Raw genomic sequence first — 15,860 nt, 5'->3', positions numbered from 1 at the left:
GTCCAACGAACAAACTCCAGTAAGCATCAGGCCATGGCCATAAAGCCTTTAGTCTAGGTTACCTATGTAGATGGGGCCTAATTCGAGTGAAGTTTAAGCTGTTCTGGCAGGCTTTTATCGTTACATCAAGCTTGGTAATGTTTGTAGATGTCGGGTTTCTCGTACCGAAAACGTCGGGTTATTCTAGCTTGGTCGGGATCTCTCAGCCCTAAGATAACAGGCCTGAGTCCCTATTGGAGCGCTGCTCAATGATCTGACCGGTCGATTTTAGCGTGCCTTAGCGGTGGGGCCACAGAACAATGGAGCCCGAATACTGAGCAAGATTAGGTACGTACCCGGGCACAATACAGATTCTCAACTGCTGGGACCCTTTTCTTCGAACAAAGAGTGGAGTATCTTTCTATGTAGCTAGGTAAAGCTAATTTTCTGAGGTAAATTCGCTTCGGCTATGGCCGCGTCTAGTTCGGCATCTCCAGGACCGCCCTATATCTCATCTTGTTCTGCTCAACCAACTCAAAGACCTCCTTGATGGTTGATTCACCTTCATGCTTGAAGAGCTGAACCATAGGCTTGACACCATGGCGCCCAGAGAACTCAAGCATCTCGTCGTGGATACTGCGCGATCCAACGAGGCTTGAGTGGACATGGTAGCCCTGGAAGAACATTGCCCCCGCACTATATGACAGTCAGTATTGGTAAGTTTGTGTGGATGTTTGAACGTACGGCAAGCTGAGAGGTCCGTGAACCGGGGCTGCAAGAGGGACGATGGTTCCATCTCTAGCGAGGAACTCCTTAGTCATGACCCTGCGAAAGCACTATTAGCCAGGCCTTTCTGCACAACACCAAACTACTTACTTATCCCAGTCAGGATACTTGGTTCCACAAATGACAAGAACATCAATAGGCGCCGTAGCCGTGTCAAACATGTTATGAATGAGATGAAACTCCTTGGCGCCCAGCTGTCGTGCTTCAGCCTCCTTGCTAGCGCTCGTGCTGTAAACAATAACATCGGCGCCCATCTTATCCGCATACTGAATGGCCAGATGGCCAAGACCACCGATGCCGAGAATGCCGACGCGCTTCTCGGCTGTCACTGTAGCCTTGAGAGCAGCGTACACAGTAGCCCCAGCGCACTGAAGAGGTGCAGCATGCTCACTAGAAAGACTATCAGGAATCTTGTGGAGATATGTCTCCTTACCGATGTAGTAGGTGCCAAAGGTACCATTATCGAAATCTCCTTCACCGAAAATAACACGCTCGTAGCAGTAGATATCCCTTCCAGACAGACAGTACTTGCAGTGACCGCAGGCATCGCGGTGAAAGCCACCGCCTGCCCGATCACCGATCTTGAATTGTGTGACCAGCGAGCCAACTGACTCGACGATACCAATTCCCTCGTGGCCGAGAGCTACAGGGGCTCCAAGTTGGCAGAGCACGATGTCTGAATGGCATACACCACTGTGAGTCAAACGGACGAGAATGTCATGGGGACCGAGGTCGGGTAGCTTGACGGAGGAGGGAGAGAAGCCGCCGTTGCCATCGCCTGCACGGTATATGGTATGTTCCGTAGGTGCCATTTTGAAGCTTGGTACACGAAAGGTAGAGTACGACAACAGATTAAGTATCTGAGAGGCAGATGGTATTTACCTTGTCATTGAGGATGGCATTAAAGATATAGTCTAGCATCCCAAGGTCGGGATCAAAACAATCATTCTGATTTATAATAGCAGAAGGCTTCATCAGCCCGAAACTTACGTATATCAACTCTAAATACTATAGAGCTATTCTACATGATTACTATCTCAACAGTATTTCATTATGGTCTTATCGCTTCTGCCAGTCGGGCATTTCTGTCATCGGCAGCGGTTACTAATCCTTTCCGACGTCTGCAAGATGTACTAGCCAATCATATCGCTCTGATAACCATGTTACTTACTGTAGAAACTAAATGGCCGAGAACAGCAGCGGCATTCGGTGTCTACAAGAGGATCTGACGAGGATGGCAGCAAAACAACACAAATATTGCCTATTTTTTCGATAGAAAATCGAAAGGTTTGGTGCCGAGATATGTCAGACGGCATTAATTGGAGTGCGAATGTGAACGGAGTGTTCTTCTAAGGATCCCGACTAGCGTCGTAAGCTGTCATGCCCGGCGGGGCGCAGATGCCGGTGTCTTGATTAGGTCAGGAATGGTGAGGTAATACAAACAGGGGGGTCATCACTAAGCAGAGTGCAGAATGCAATGGGACAGTGAGGGTATCACGAGAGGCAGTAAGCAATAACAGCAATAACAGAATATTAAAACAGATAGATTCGCAGCCTGTATATATGGATTGGAAAACAAGATTCATTCTACTCAACATCAACCCCAAGTCGTTTCATATTCTTAACTACTAAAAATGTCCTCGCCATTCAAAAACATTATCATCGTCGGAGCCACTGGCTCAATCGGCTCTATCATGCTAGATGCCTTGGTCAAAGAACCTTCCTTCACAGTCTCCGTCCTCCAGCGCTCATCTTCAAAGGGCAAACTCCCATCAAACGTCAATGTCATCAGAATCGATGATTCATACCCAACTGAAGAACTTGTCTCTGCTTTCACTGGCCAAGACGCTATTGTCAACTGCATGACTTCCCTAGCAGTCGCTGATCAACTCCGCTTCGTCGACGCTGCAGTCGCTGCGAAAGTGAAGCGCTACGTCGCGTCTGAGTATGGTCTTAACAACAACAATCCTGATGCCCGAGCCCTAAACTCTGTATTCCGAGAAAAGGGCCAAGTGCAGGATTATCTTCGCTCCCAGGAATCCACTGGTCTAGAGTGGATGGCCATCGCCTGCGGCATGTGGCTCAAGTGGAGTGCCGTGCACGATTTTCTGGGAATGCACATCAAGGAAAAGAGGTTTGTCATATGGGATGATGGAGAAGGCTGGTTCAGCTGTACCACTGAAGCCAACACGGCTCTTGCGATGGTCAACGCTCTGACTAAGAAGTGGGAAGAGACCAAGAACAGAATCGTTTGGCTGAGTGACTTTGCTATCACGCAGAATATGCTCCTTGAGACTATTGAGCGTGTCAGCGGGGAGAAGCTGACTGTTGAGAAGATCGATAGCGAGAAGTTGATTAAAGATGGCCAGGCGGCAGTGGCAGCTGGAGATCCTTATGCTGTTTATAATTTGATTGAGACGGGCTTTGTCACGGGGCGGTTTGGAGGACATCTTGAGAAGGAGGGTGAGATCATGAATGACTTGTTGGGTTTGCCAAAGCAGGACTTTGAGGAGGTTGTCCGTGCCGCTTTGGAGGCTGTCAAAGAGTCTTGATCATACAATGCTATGCAGTAAGCATAGGGCTTTAGTGTAGTTTATGAAGATTTTATCAGAGTTTATGTAAGATTTAGGGTGATGATTATGTCATGGGATCAAGAAACTCAATTCTCCAGTATAGTGTTAGCAGCCTAAAGTTTAACCAGGCGATTCAAACGGTTATGCAGCTATACATGTGTGATTTTTGGCCACAAGGATTAACTTCAGGCTGCACTCAAATGTGATGATGACACGATGAACCCAAAAAGTGTGACTAACCCTCTTCAAAAGCTTATCTCCCTGACAGATCCGATAACCATAAATATCAGCCTTCGCTCCATCTATTGCGTTTTGCGTTTCCTCCTCTTACATCGTCAGCGCTACCCCAGCATGCCGTTTGACTCTCATCGTATCAACAATGGATCCATTTTCCAAACTCCCGTTGCTTGTCCAGACTGAAATATTTATTCAACTCCGGACCAAAACAAGTATCAAGCAGGTAACTCGGGCTTCTCCCTCGACGCTATGGCATTTCGTCACTTACAGGAGAAGCATCATCCGACGCATCACTAACAGCATTGCTCCTCCCACCACTTCCAGCGATATCATTCAAGATGCTCTGCGAATTATCGACATTTCAGACAACGCCGTGGCCAAAAGATACATAGACACGGATCTCTCGCGAAAGGCGAAGGCTCCGGATAAGTTGACCGACGAGCAACTTCAAAAACTCTGGCCCCTTTTTGTCCAAATGATTCACTTCATCGAAGATTATATCTCAAAAGCAACAAGCGTCTATCCCCCGAGAGCTTTCATGGGCATTCCAGACGTGATCGACGGCAGCGGAAGGTACTACCAAGGGCAGAGACTAGAAACCAACGCCGTGACGTTCACGACATTGACAAGTGTAGAGCGGCATAGGTTCTTATCTGCCTTTATGAGACATGAGCTGCTTTGCAAGATTTTCCATCCGCGGAACAGGTATCATGGAGAACCAATAGAGATGGGAAGACCGCTAGCCAAAATGTGTCAGGAGTCTGATTGGAAGATATTACTGTCCGTCCATGAATACTATAAATCTGTGTATGGAGCGTTGTTCGCGCGTGCCGCGAATTCCTGGTTGCCCGATATACCTGAGCTATCCCAGAAAGGGGAGCCGCCTCTGAGTTCTGTGCCCACCGAGTACGGTTTATTGTTCCCTGATAATATCTTTTTCAATGCAAGAGAGTACGAGAAAGATTTGGATACAAATAGGCGGGCTTTGGCCTCTGTGTTGCCATGCTTTGGTCTAGACTGCTTGACGCAAATCCTGTTATATCTAAGAAAGGCTGTATGGCACGAACTCATTCTTAAAACATGGCTACGAACACTACCTTTTCGCGGCCGGTATCACTGGAGTCTATGGACTGAAGAACTCCCCAATAGCCTCACAGAGACAGAGTTTCAAAGCTACGATGGGCCTCGGACAGATCAGCCAGGCCGAGTGTATAACGTCATCAATTGGGACACGAGCATAACATTCACACCTGGGAATCGAAGCCACGAGTGGGTGAAAGAAGTCCAACTTGCCACTTATCGGCAACGCGCCTGGGGCCTGTTCGATGACGACAGGTTGTATCCCAAGCATACCCACCACTTCCCGGCCTTTCATGAGCTTTATCGAATGCAAACGAAATTTGAGGACATGGGAAATCGTGCTAGGCTAGAGCGCAAGCACAGGAGGTCTCAGCAATGGCAGGATTACTGGGCCTTGGGTATACCAGTACCACCTCCGACACGACGCGCAATCATAGTTAATGCTCATGCGGACACTATTGTTAGGCATCTGGGGCCTTGCATAAGGTTTTTTGATGCCCCGAATGAGAAGTTGCCGAACAAGCTGGAATGAGGCTTGTGATAAAATATTTATCAAGAAGATGCAGGAAAATAAAGAGTATTAAAACGCCAGGCGATCTTATCGAGGTTTGCCCTAAAACCATCTAGCTTTTGAACGACATTTGTAAAAACCCATCATAAGTTTCGGCCCCAACCGCAACGTATTCGTAGCGAGCTTGAATGGGCTTTAGTAGCATAACACAGACAATGTGAGGCGGTAGGCAATTCAGAGATTATATATACAGATTATTTAAGAATTAAATACTCGTTTGAACTAATCGCTATGTTCGTACAATGGTGCCTCTACTGTAAGGTGGCAATGCTCCCAATGAGTGTAGGTTAAGTAGCTTCACAAAGTGCCCTAAGAACTCTTCGCCGCCTTGATGATAACATCGCTAGCCTTCTCAGCAACAATGTACAAAGGAAGTGCGATATAGAAACCAGGGATCTTGGGGAAAACACTAGCATCAACAACACGCAGGCCCTCAGTACCCCGAACCTTGAACTCAGAGTCTAGAACAGCCATGGGATCATCATCAGCACCAATAGCAGCAGTGCACGAAGCATGGTGACCCCATGCCTCATCCTTGAGGAACTGTTTTGCCTTCTTCTCATTGTTCGTCTGGCTTCCGGGCCATACTTCAGGGAAGTCGCCGTCAAGAGGGATGAGGTCGTCAAATGCCCTGCGGGCGAACTGGAAGCCTTCGTAGGTGGCTTGGAGATCCTTGTCGCCTTCTCCGTTGGTGTTGACGCCGGTGTCGAAGTAGTTGAAGTTGATGCTGGGCATGTCGCGAGGGTCGGTTGACTTGAGGGTGACAGTACCAGCGTTGTTGCGGCTGTGAGCCTTGAGGATGATCCAAGCCCAGTGCTCGGCATCGGCGAGGGAGTCCGCGGCATAGCCAGGGAAGTAGCCCTTGAACTTCGCCGGGGCACCAGAGATGAGGAGATCGGGCTCATCCTCAGCGACAGAGGACTTGAGGACAATAGCGATAGCAATGCCGTTGGTGCCGTATACACCCTTGGTAATAGGACCAAGACCCTTTTTGTACTGCTCCAAGCAAGGGTCCGGCTGGGTCTCCAGGAATGTGCACTTGGAAGTGATGACAAAGTCACTGTCGGTCTTACCAATGACAGTGTTCTCATACCGATCTTGCATGTTGGTTCCGACACCAGGAAGATCGACCACGACAGGAATCTTGAAAGAGTCAAGCTCCTTCTTGGGCCCGATACCACTGAGTTTTAGGAGCTGAGGAGTGTTGAAAGAACCAGCAGAGATGATGACTTCGCGCTTGGCCATGACGCTACCCGTCCCAGTGGACTTGGCTGAGCCGGAGCGAGGGTCGGCGCGGTAGAGACTTGCACCTTGCATGTAGTTGACGCCGACGGCACGAGGCTTGGAGCCACTCTTGTCGAAGTTGATCTTGGTGACCTATAGATATGTGAGTACTGAGGCGGTATACACGTTGGGTTACTTACAAGAGTGTTGAGCTTGATGTCGAGATGGTACTTGCGAGATCCATCCTTATTGGTCGCCTTGGCAGTGTTGAGGATAAAGTCTCGGGGACCACCACGAACATTATCAGTCATCGCTAGCGGAACCTGGTAGAGACCGGTCTTGCTGGTTTGGCCTGGTGCATTGAGATCACGAAGCAAAACTTGGCCAAGGCCAGCGACAGTGTTCAAGACAAAGCCTAGGAGACCCTTGCCCATGGCTGAAGCAGCAGAGATGATCAAGGACAGAAGCTTCTGATCCTCAACTACCAAGGACAGTGAGGTCAGAGAAGTTCCCAACCAGCCACTGAAGCCGTGACCGATGATACTGCTGGGGAGATACATGTTCTTCTCGATCTTCTTGAAGTAGTCGCGCATGTTATCAGGGTTCCAAGAGTCATCACCAGTAAGGCTGGCGATATAAGACCAGTCACTGTCATGAGCAGCGATGGTGATGAGGGCATTGTGACGAGTGCATCCGCCGAGAGTACCAGCACGAGGATAAAGAACACCCAAAGGCTTTGCATCCTTGGGCGGGGTGAGTCCAGTATAGTAGCTTCCGTCGGTCTTTTGGTAGACCATCTTGGAGTCCTTCTTCTGTTGCCTTTCATCAGGGTAGTGATTGACGAAGTAGTTCCATCGTGTGTCCTCAAACTCAGTCGACATGAGATGCAAGGCAGGAAGCTTCTCAACCCAGTCATCGCCAGAGTCACCACCAGCATCGATGAGAAGGACTTTGAAGCCAGCGACGGCCAGGTTGGCGGCGACTGGGCCACCACCTGCACCAGAGCCGACGACTACATAGTCATACTCAATAGCGGTATCGCGCTTGCCGATGAAAGGATTATGCGACTTGGGGGAAGAACTGTCAATGTGAGTGTGAGTGTGATGCAATAACCGAGAGACTGGGGGACTCACAAAGCAGAGGCTCAATCAGCCAGAACAGAAATGCAGGTAATAATGAATGACAAACGCATATTGGCTACTCAGCGCCAAGCACTTAGAAAACCCAAAAAGTGTGAATAGAATGAATGGACGGCTTTCTAGAGCATGAAACCAGAATCTCAAATGCCGTGCCGTGCCAGATAGATAATAAAGAGGAGAAATTAGGACCCTGCCGCCCAAAATACTACCAGACCCCGCCTGTAAAAGAGATCGCCAGGAGGTATTCCAGGAACAGAAGCACGCATTCGGCGTTGCACTCCCGGATGGAAACGTCGTATGGAAACGGAACTTGGGAGTCTTGATCGATTTCCGCTTATCAAGGACGGGCGAAGGATTCAGTGCGCATCGATAAAGCAGATTGACGGACTAGACGGAATCCTTCTGATGCCCGAGAAAAAAAAGAAACGAGAGGGAACGAAGTAACTCGAGGCGGAGACCTTGGGGTTCGTAAGCCCCTGGACTAATGAGTTGACAAGGCGCAAGGTCGTACTCGTGCGTTACAGTCGTAATCGCGGTGGAGTTTGGGAAGAGGGAACTTGAAATGCCGTCGTATTTGGTTAGTGACAGGGCAACGTGGTCAGTGTAGCATCGACTAGGGGAGGGAGATTCCACCTGTCATCTAGTCAAGTGAAACATTGTCTTCAACTGGGTGATACATTGCGGTATAGCTCAGCGAAATGAGAGGGCGCCAGAGATAACAGACTTCAGGTGACATGTTATCGAGTCATAGGCTGCGGGGATCTGCCCGTCCCGCGAATGACGATATTCACAGTCTAGAACATTTAATATCGCCCAGTTCATTACAGCAGGGCTGACCGTTGAGCTAGACTACGGGGATCAGGGCATGCTTGTCCCGTCTGTGCGACGGTGTCAGTTAGTGAAACATTTCCCCGGACGATCGTAGCCATAAACGCGCAAGTCTCAACAATAAACTCTGCCCCAACGAACCCTTTTGGTTTAGATCTAGTCACTAGTGCATAACATAATCAACGACAAAGAAATGCTCTCAATTCTTCTAAACAAAGCAGTGCAGTTGAGTCAGGTAGCACGCAAACTAACTAGACTTTTCCAGGTCCCATGACACGAAATGATCGACACGATTCATACAGGCTCACGCGGAACAGCCGGCCTCCTATCCGTCCACGCAGTCTCCTCGTGGGCCTGCTGCTGCTGGTCCCTTCCCATCTGCGTAAGTTCAATTACCGACGAGTCATCGTGGTGCCGCGAGTACCTTGTCGAGATCTCCGTCTCGATGGTGATCTGCGGCGTGGCGCCGCCCTTTCTATCGCCTGTTGGCTGCTTTGACTCTGAGATGTTGGCGTAGCTGTTCTTGCTGCGGTTCGTGGAGGCGAAGACCTTGGGGAAGACGATGCCGAAGAGAGCGCGGATGGCGGGCATGCAGGCGCAGATTATGCCGACGGGGACTTCGATTGTGCTCCAGTATCCAATTTCAACGTAGTCCTCTGTGAAATGTGTTAGAGCGGAAAGTGGGAGGTGGATTGGGGAGATGTACGGGTTACGTTGCTGGTTGTTGCGTAGCTTGCGAGAGATTGAAGACGGACTGCGCTGACAATCGTGACGCTGGAATGTTAGCGAGAGAAATGGTATTGGGGAGGGAATCTTACAAGATGCCGACGCTAAACATGAGCATGAGCTGAATCTTCTTCTTAAGCGACATCGACAGTCCATAAAGCTCCTTCAGCGGGATAACCATCGTGCCAACATCGAGAATGATGTTCAAAATGGCAGCGAACCAGCCCTGGAGGTTGATGTTGTTGCACTTGGCCTTGTACTCCTTGTCCCAGGCTTTCCAAGCGCCGTCAATTGGTCTGCATTGGAAGATGGAAATGAGCTCAAACGTGATGAAGTATGCGACGTTGAGGCCGATAAAGATCCAGCATGCCAGTCGGATATGTTTGCCAGGGAACACTTTCAGGTAGAAAAGCAGGATGGAAATCTTGGTGATGGGCAGGGCTCCAAGATAGAGAAGTTCGTCCCAGTAGAACAGCTGGGGCGTGTCAGTGACGTGAATGTGGCAGAGAATGATGAGACTCACGTAAAGAAAGTCGGTGATGTCGTCGGGTTGAACGTTCCATATATCTTTACCCAGTCCGACCCGTGAGACTATCAATCGGTTAGCAGCGAATTAAGGAAACCGATGAGCGTGGACTGACTCTGTACAGACAAAGCATTGAGCGGTATCATCATAGCCTGTACAAAGGTGAGCAAGTGGTGTTGAAGATGCAGGCGTGGATATTTACCACTGCAAGAAGCATGACCCAGTCATCGGCTCCCCATGTTTGCTTAACGACAAACACTCTGGCCATGACACGCAGGCCAAAGCCTATGAGGCCGAGAATAAGAAAGACGATACCGATGACCCATACCAGCGTTGTGCGATCGCGAGACGGCGCGTTGCAAGTATGCTTGGAGTAGCTCTGAGTCACTAAACAGTCAGTCAGTAACCCGTAGGACAGCGTGGGATAAATGAGAACAAACTCACACAAACTCTCCCTCACCGTGCAATTCGCCGCGACACAGAGCGTGATCTGCTCATTTAGCTCAGCATTTGTACAGATACATGTCGTGTTCAGACCACAAGACGACTTTATCGCCAACTCTTCAATGCAAAGCGCCTACACATGAGTTAGCCCAACTGTATCTCGACGATGGTAAAAAGCTTCACCTACACCACAAGTTGGAGGCTCTTCGGGCGCCGCGGCGGCCGATACACCAAGCTGAAATAAAGCCAGCACTAGTGCCAGCGAACCAAGGAGCTTCATTGCCAACCCGGATCAAGAAGACCATAAACGGTATGGGCACCTCGGAGCGAAGAATGACAGAAGAAGAAGAGAGAACAAAACAGGTCGGGAACGCCGGGTGGATTTGTCCCTTTCAAATCAGCTTAAAACATCGACGTGCAGGAGAGGACAACAACAATGATGAGGAATTGTTTCGGGTCAGGATATCCTGGTGATCAGCAAACCGAGCCAAAGAGCCGGTTCTGCTATGGATGTTTGTTTGCCTGGATTAATGCTATGTTGCTCTAAGCGATGATACTCTGCTCCATGAACAGCTCGCAAGCTAGTCGGCAATCTCAACATAGGAACCCGGCGAACAGTCCAAATCCACTGGGAACACTCACTGGCGAGGGAAAACTTGCTCTGGAATACTACACTGTCAGCCCGATCTTTTTTGCCTTCTCTTCTGAGCAGGGGATGCTGGGCGATCAACAGAGCGATAATTTGGTGGGGGGTAAGGGTATCCTTGTGAGTGTCTAGAAGGATTTGAACCCCTGGTGAAAAAGTTGTGAGCAGGATCTACTGGTTCCTTTACGCCGGGACAAACGCCAAGTGTCGCTTGCGTGAGACCCAGCGATTTGGATCCTTCCTGTCAGAATTGACCTGCATGCTGAACATGTCACGACTCACGACAGCTGTCAGACAATTTATGCTGACTCAAGTTTTTCCTTCGCACAGACTTGCACTGCACAGACTGAACTACTCGTGCATGACACACAGAAAATGTCATGCGTTATTTTTAAGTTTCCCTCCAAAGTCGGCACTTCACAAAAACTTATCCCCATTCATAAACGCAGCGTCACATCGGGGAACTCAAAGCAGAAAACGTGAAACGCCCGCCCAATGCCCTATTTTTTCTTTTTCTTCTTCAACGGGTATTGCTTGCCCGATTCGACCTAAGTGATGTGTTTCACTCACTTACCGAAAGTGGCTGGCTTTTCCACCTACCGGCATACCTGTCCCGGTTCCGTGGTTTGTCTACAAGTATAGCCCTGGTTATGGCGGATACTCGGATTATGCAACCTGTCAGGAGAGGGGGGGAAGCAGATCTTAATATCGACGGGAGCGGAATATGATTGCGCAATAAGGGTAGATAGGGAATGAGATAGCTAGCCAAACATATCGTATGTTTTTCCAATCATCTCGGCATTTCTTTTGCATACTTTTCTTTACACTCTTTTTTGGTACGCTCATTTACTAGACTAGCTACTCATCATGCAGTGGCATTACTTTCTTTCACTTTTCCTCTGCGTCGGTGTGTATGGCTTCCCATCATACCTCGAAGGTCCTGTCGGAAAGGTCGTTTCCGAAAGACTCTCTAGCAAAGTGAACGACGCAGTTCGAAGTCATGATGAGAAACGTTCGCTTGGACTCGCGAGCAAGCCTATCAAGGTAACTGGCGAGCACGAGTTTATCCCACCGAACTTTGAGAAGGGCGATCAACGAGGGCCGTGTCCTGGTCTCAATGCGCTGGCGAACCATGGATATATCAGCCGCAAGGGCGTCACAAGCCTCGTCGAGGTAGCGGCTGCCATCAATCAGGTGTATGGAATGGGAGTAGACCTGGCTACCATCTTGGCGACAATGGGTACAGTCTTTGTCGGAAACCCTCTATCGCTCAACCCAGGCTTCTCCATCGGCGCCACCTCCAGTGGCTCGCAGAATATTCTAGGTAACCTCTTTGGGCTGCTGGGAACACCACGAGGTCTGAACGGTTCACACAACATCATTGAAGGTGATTCGTCCAACACGCGTGATGACTTGTACGTCACTGGAGATGCGTCCACGATGGACATGGAGCTGTTTCAGTCGCTCTACGACTCGGCCTCTGAGGAGGGTACTTATGACTTTGACGCTTTTGCAAAAAGAGCCAAGACCCGATTCCATGAGACTGTTGCTACGAATCCCAACTTTTACTATGGGCCTTTTACGGGAATGATTGCGCGAAATGCGGGATACTTCTTTGCTTGTCGGTTGCTGTCGAACCATACTGTTGGAAGCACTGAGGACATTATGGGTAAGTAAGCTGCCTCGGAACTGACCGTCAGTTTGCTGATGATAGATAGACATTGGAACACTGAAGAGTTTCTTTGCCGTTACAGAGAAAAACGGAAAGCTTGTGTATAAGCGCGGCCACGAGAGAATCCCTGAGAACTGGTACCGTAGATCAATTGACTACGGTCTCATCAGTCTCAACTTGGATCTTCTTAACCTGATTACCAAGTACCCTGAGCTCGGAAGGTTAGTCAACCCCTGCAAAGACAAAGGTATACGCTAACAAATACAGCATCGGAGGTAACATGGGAGAAGTCAACAGCTACGCAGGCGTCGACGTAAGCAACATCACCGGTGGAGTCCTCAACCTCACCAAGCTTCTCGAGGGCAACAACCTGCTCTGCTTCGTCTTTGAGATCGTCAAGACCGTTGCGCCAAACTCTCTCTCAACTCTGTTCTCTATCATCGCAACTCCCCTTGAACTCATCACCGACGCTCTCGGATCTGCAGTCTTGAACCTCGCTTGCCCGGCCTTCAAGGACTTGACTGTCGGTGGAACAGACTTTGAGGATGGAATCAAGAAGAAGTTCCCTGGTGCCAGCCTAGGCTCATCTGTTATCTAATCTCTAATCATCCAACACCCCGCCAGTCTAGCTCTATCTTCGTAGATTACTCTTACATAATACTATTGAAAAGATTCATCACATCTATACCATACAATGGATCGTTTCCACTATCCCAGAGGCTTTCTATCGGTGCATATATAGGGTCCATCGGTGACGTAGAGTTTAGTACTGTAGCCTGAGCCATCCCGAACTGCAATCGTTAGATTAGAAGAAGGTGAGGAGATATTGACTTACCTCTTGTTCGAGACTATGGTTCACTTCGGAAGCACAAGATTCGTCCATCGAGGTATTATGATCCGCAGAGCAAATAATATTCTGGGGTTCCTTGAGTGAATCCTGGCTGTCGCACTGATTGATGTACTCGCGCGCGATGTAGGTGAACTCGCTGATCAGCGAGCCGGGCAATGTTCCTCTGCTCGCAAACTCAAGCCGACTAAAATGTCCCCCTGCGATGTTCAGTAGAGCGAGATTGCTTCTTGTGTCCGGAGACTTGGGATTGCTGATGACGTGGTCAAAAAGAAGAAACAGAGCGCACAATGGGATAGCTGCGATGATCCTAAAATTGGTCAGTATATGGGGTGGCTCAGATTATTATTCGGACTGACCATAGTGGTGTCGATGGCTCAACGTCAACATATGTAACAATCTCGAGTACGGAACGAGAAACCTCTATGAGTTGTTCACTATGACTTGTCTTGCCCATTCCGCTGCCCTGAGAACTGTCGATTCGAAGCCTGCTTCGGAGCAAAATGAGTTTGAGACTGTAGTAGAGATAGTTGATCCAGATCCCAACTGTCCCGTGCACCGGTCTCCGGAGCAAATTGGACTGCGAAAGATATCCTGGGCGAAATTCCTCAGCTATAGATGATCTCCACTGTTCAAGGTCCTCGAGAAGTTGATCAATAGTCGTCAGAAAGTACTGCGATCCCCTGTGCCATACCCCAGGGCAGAAGAGAGTATTCATCGCTCGTGATAGGAGGCGGCTCTGTTGAGCGAGTGTGTGCGTCCAGTTCAGGCCTCCAAGGTGAGACTCGGGTATGTAAGGCATAGGCACGATGATGTTAGCGTCGACGATGGCCTGTAAAAGTGAGCTGGGACATCAGGAACATGATGGGACGACGTACCGAAGGGCGGCCAAAATGGAAGCTCATTATCTTCTCTATCACGTAAACGACCCAAAATACCCTACAGAACACCTTTGCACTGGGGCCTTTGCAGAGAGAAGGGGCTAGATCTTGAGCCATACGCGCCATCTCCGTCATGATCCTATGCTCGATGGATATACACGGTACACCAAGACAGTAAACAGCAACAGTCGTTATTGCCTGAAACGCTACCAGTGGGTTCTTGGCCTTGAAGAGATCAGGCACCTTAGCCAATGCAACGGAGAGCAGTTCCCATGCCTTTCCCTTCCCAGGCTCGAAACTGCCACCACCGTCATGTAGACTACCGAGAGCGAGGACGGCGTGATATAGAGCAGAAAAAGCTGTGTCGTTGATGAGGATTGTGTTGAGGTCAGGGCTTGCGGCGGTGGAGTCGAAAGCGTCGCGATCCAGGTGAGGGAAGAGAGGATGGACTTGTTCATAGTATACTGTTGTAAGTCAGCCTAACTCGGCTCATCCCGTTTCAGTACACCTGACATACTAGCTATGTATTTTGCTGCAGATAAATAATTCATCGACGGAAGGGTTAGCTCGGGGAGATGCTCAGGCGAGGTACTGGTGGTAATCTTAGCCCTGTTGTTGATGACTGAGGACATTCGTCTGATAATGTCGTTGACTTTGTTATTCTGAAGCTTGGCCGAGAGCATTTCGAGTCTGCTGTCGGAGAAGAACGTGACACTGTGAGTGCCGCCTGTGAATGACCAGTCAACGCTGCGGATGATCCGAAGACATCGAAAACCTACTCAAGAGACCGATTCCCTATTACCAGGTCAGTCTTGAACAGCGACTTCAAAACGTTAGCATGTTGCTCACCTTGAGTGAAAATCGTTCATCGGCATTTGGGACGTCTGTCGATGATGACCCGAACAAGATGCGATCTATGAAGAGGTCATTTGGTACAGGATGAGAGGCGGCATCTCGCTTCAAATCTGTATCAGGCTAGACACGTCAGCTCACGCCGAGAGAAAGAATCGACTGAGATATATCATATACCTTAAGATTCTGCCCAGCAGGGCTGCCATCATTCACTTTAATATTTGGCGACTCTTCGCTGGTAGTAAGTAGTAAGTTTCGATTGACTATCAGGTGTTAGACATGATAAAAACTTAGGTGGATGAGACGGACCGTTCTTCCGGAGTGGTATTTTGCGCGTCCCGAATCGACAAGTCACACCTCGGATCTATGCACGTCAGTCCCAGTCCTACTTTGCGGCTTGAACCCACTCACGGTACAACTCTGGCATGGCGGAGGGTAGCCTGCACAATCAGCCTCAAATTCTACACCAAGACCAAGCCATTCACTAACCGGAACAGCGGATCTTTCTAGTCTTGCAGGAATCACAAGCTTTGGAGGTGATCATGCTTCGGAGTCGACGTTCGGAAAGAGGCGGAGCCGGCGGCATTTTGGAAGGGTCCGATGGCGATGGGAAGTGAGAAGAAGCAATAACGGAGAAGAGAGACGGCGTTGAGGAAGTTTAAGGGTGAAGATGAGGTTGATGTTTCGGCGCCGACATTCCGTGTTGAGTTTAGACAGAAAAAGAGGTGGAGTAGGAAGTGGCTGGTTTGGGTTAGAGCCGGAATTTAGACGGGTTTACATGTGAAGACTTGATAAGAGACCGGGAAAGATATTCTGAACGGCGTTGAGATGTCGAACTGCGCATATAAC

At 49.2% G+C, this 15,860-nt stretch overlaps 5 protein-coding genes across 5 annotated transcripts; 2 read left to right on the top strand and 3 right to left on the bottom strand.

Annotated features, from left to right (window-relative positions):
* Positions 1 to 458: 458 nt before the first annotated feature.
* On the bottom strand, positions 459 to 1,577 carry FTJAE_3558 (formaldehyde dehydrogenase; the record flags this gene model as incomplete). Its single annotated transcript, XM_037349868.1, has 3 exons — positions 459 to 675; positions 724 to 804; positions 856 to 1,577. 3 exons carry the CDS (start codon positions 1,575 to 1,577, stop codon positions 459 to 461), a joined length of 1,020 nt encoding a protein of 339 aa, XP_037209221.1.
* Positions 1,578 to 2,399: 822 nt separating this feature from the next.
* On the top strand, positions 2,400 to 3,317 carry FTJAE_3557 (2'-hydroxyisoflavone reductase; the record flags this gene model as incomplete). The annotated part of the gene is made up of 1 exon (XM_037349867.1): positions 2,400 to 3,317. The coding sequence occupies one exon, from the start codon at positions 2,400 to 2,402 to the stop codon at positions 3,315 to 3,317; it is 918 nt and encodes a 305-aa protein (XP_037209220.1).
* A 2,218-nt stretch (positions 3,318 to 5,535) lies between these two features.
* On the bottom strand, positions 5,536 to 10,393 carry FTJAE_3556 (choline dehydrogenase; the record flags this gene model as incomplete). Its single annotated transcript, XM_037349866.1, has 11 exons — positions 5,536 to 6,603; positions 6,651 to 7,530; positions 8,427 to 8,467; positions 8,718 to 9,073; positions 9,124 to 9,191; positions 9,236 to 9,618; positions 9,667 to 9,734; positions 9,785 to 9,821; positions 9,872 to 10,056; positions 10,114 to 10,246; positions 10,301 to 10,393. 11 exons carry the CDS (start codon positions 10,391 to 10,393, stop codon positions 5,536 to 5,538), a joined length of 3,312 nt encoding a protein of 1,103 aa, XP_037209219.1.
* A 1,233-nt stretch (positions 10,394 to 11,626) lies between these two features.
* Positions 11,627 to 13,029, top strand: FTJAE_3555 (oxidase; the record flags this gene model as incomplete). The annotated part of the gene is made up of 3 exons (XM_037349865.1): positions 11,627 to 12,428; positions 12,478 to 12,652; positions 12,699 to 13,029. The coding sequence occupies 3 exons, from the start codon at positions 11,627 to 11,629 to the stop codon at positions 13,027 to 13,029; spliced, it is 1,308 nt and encodes a 435-aa protein (XP_037209218.1).
* Positions 13,030 to 13,081: 52 nt separating this feature from the next.
* On the bottom strand, positions 13,082 to 15,597 carry FTJAE_3554 (uncharacterized protein; the record flags this gene model as incomplete). Its single annotated transcript, XM_037349864.1, has 11 exons — positions 13,082 to 13,222; positions 13,267 to 13,588; positions 13,638 to 14,110; positions 14,157 to 14,623; positions 14,677 to 14,886; positions 14,939 to 14,954; positions 15,009 to 15,134; positions 15,189 to 15,274; positions 15,321 to 15,375; positions 15,423 to 15,451; positions 15,501 to 15,597. The coding sequence occupies 11 exons, from the start codon at positions 15,595 to 15,597 to the stop codon at positions 13,082 to 13,084; spliced, it is 2,022 nt and encodes a 673-aa protein (XP_037209217.1).
* Positions 15,598 to 15,860: the final 263 nt, after the last annotated feature.

Source organism: Fusarium tjaetaba, assembly GCF_013396195.1.
Source record: "Fusarium tjaetaba strain NRRL 66243 chromosome Unknown NRRL66243_c0000069, whole genome shotgun sequence".
Classification (NCBI taxonomy): domain Eukaryota; kingdom Fungi; phylum Ascomycota; class Sordariomycetes; order Hypocreales; family Nectriaceae; genus Fusarium; species Fusarium tjaetaba.
Note: the sequence above shows the minus strand (reverse complement) of the source record. Positions and strands in the feature narration are given on the sequence as shown.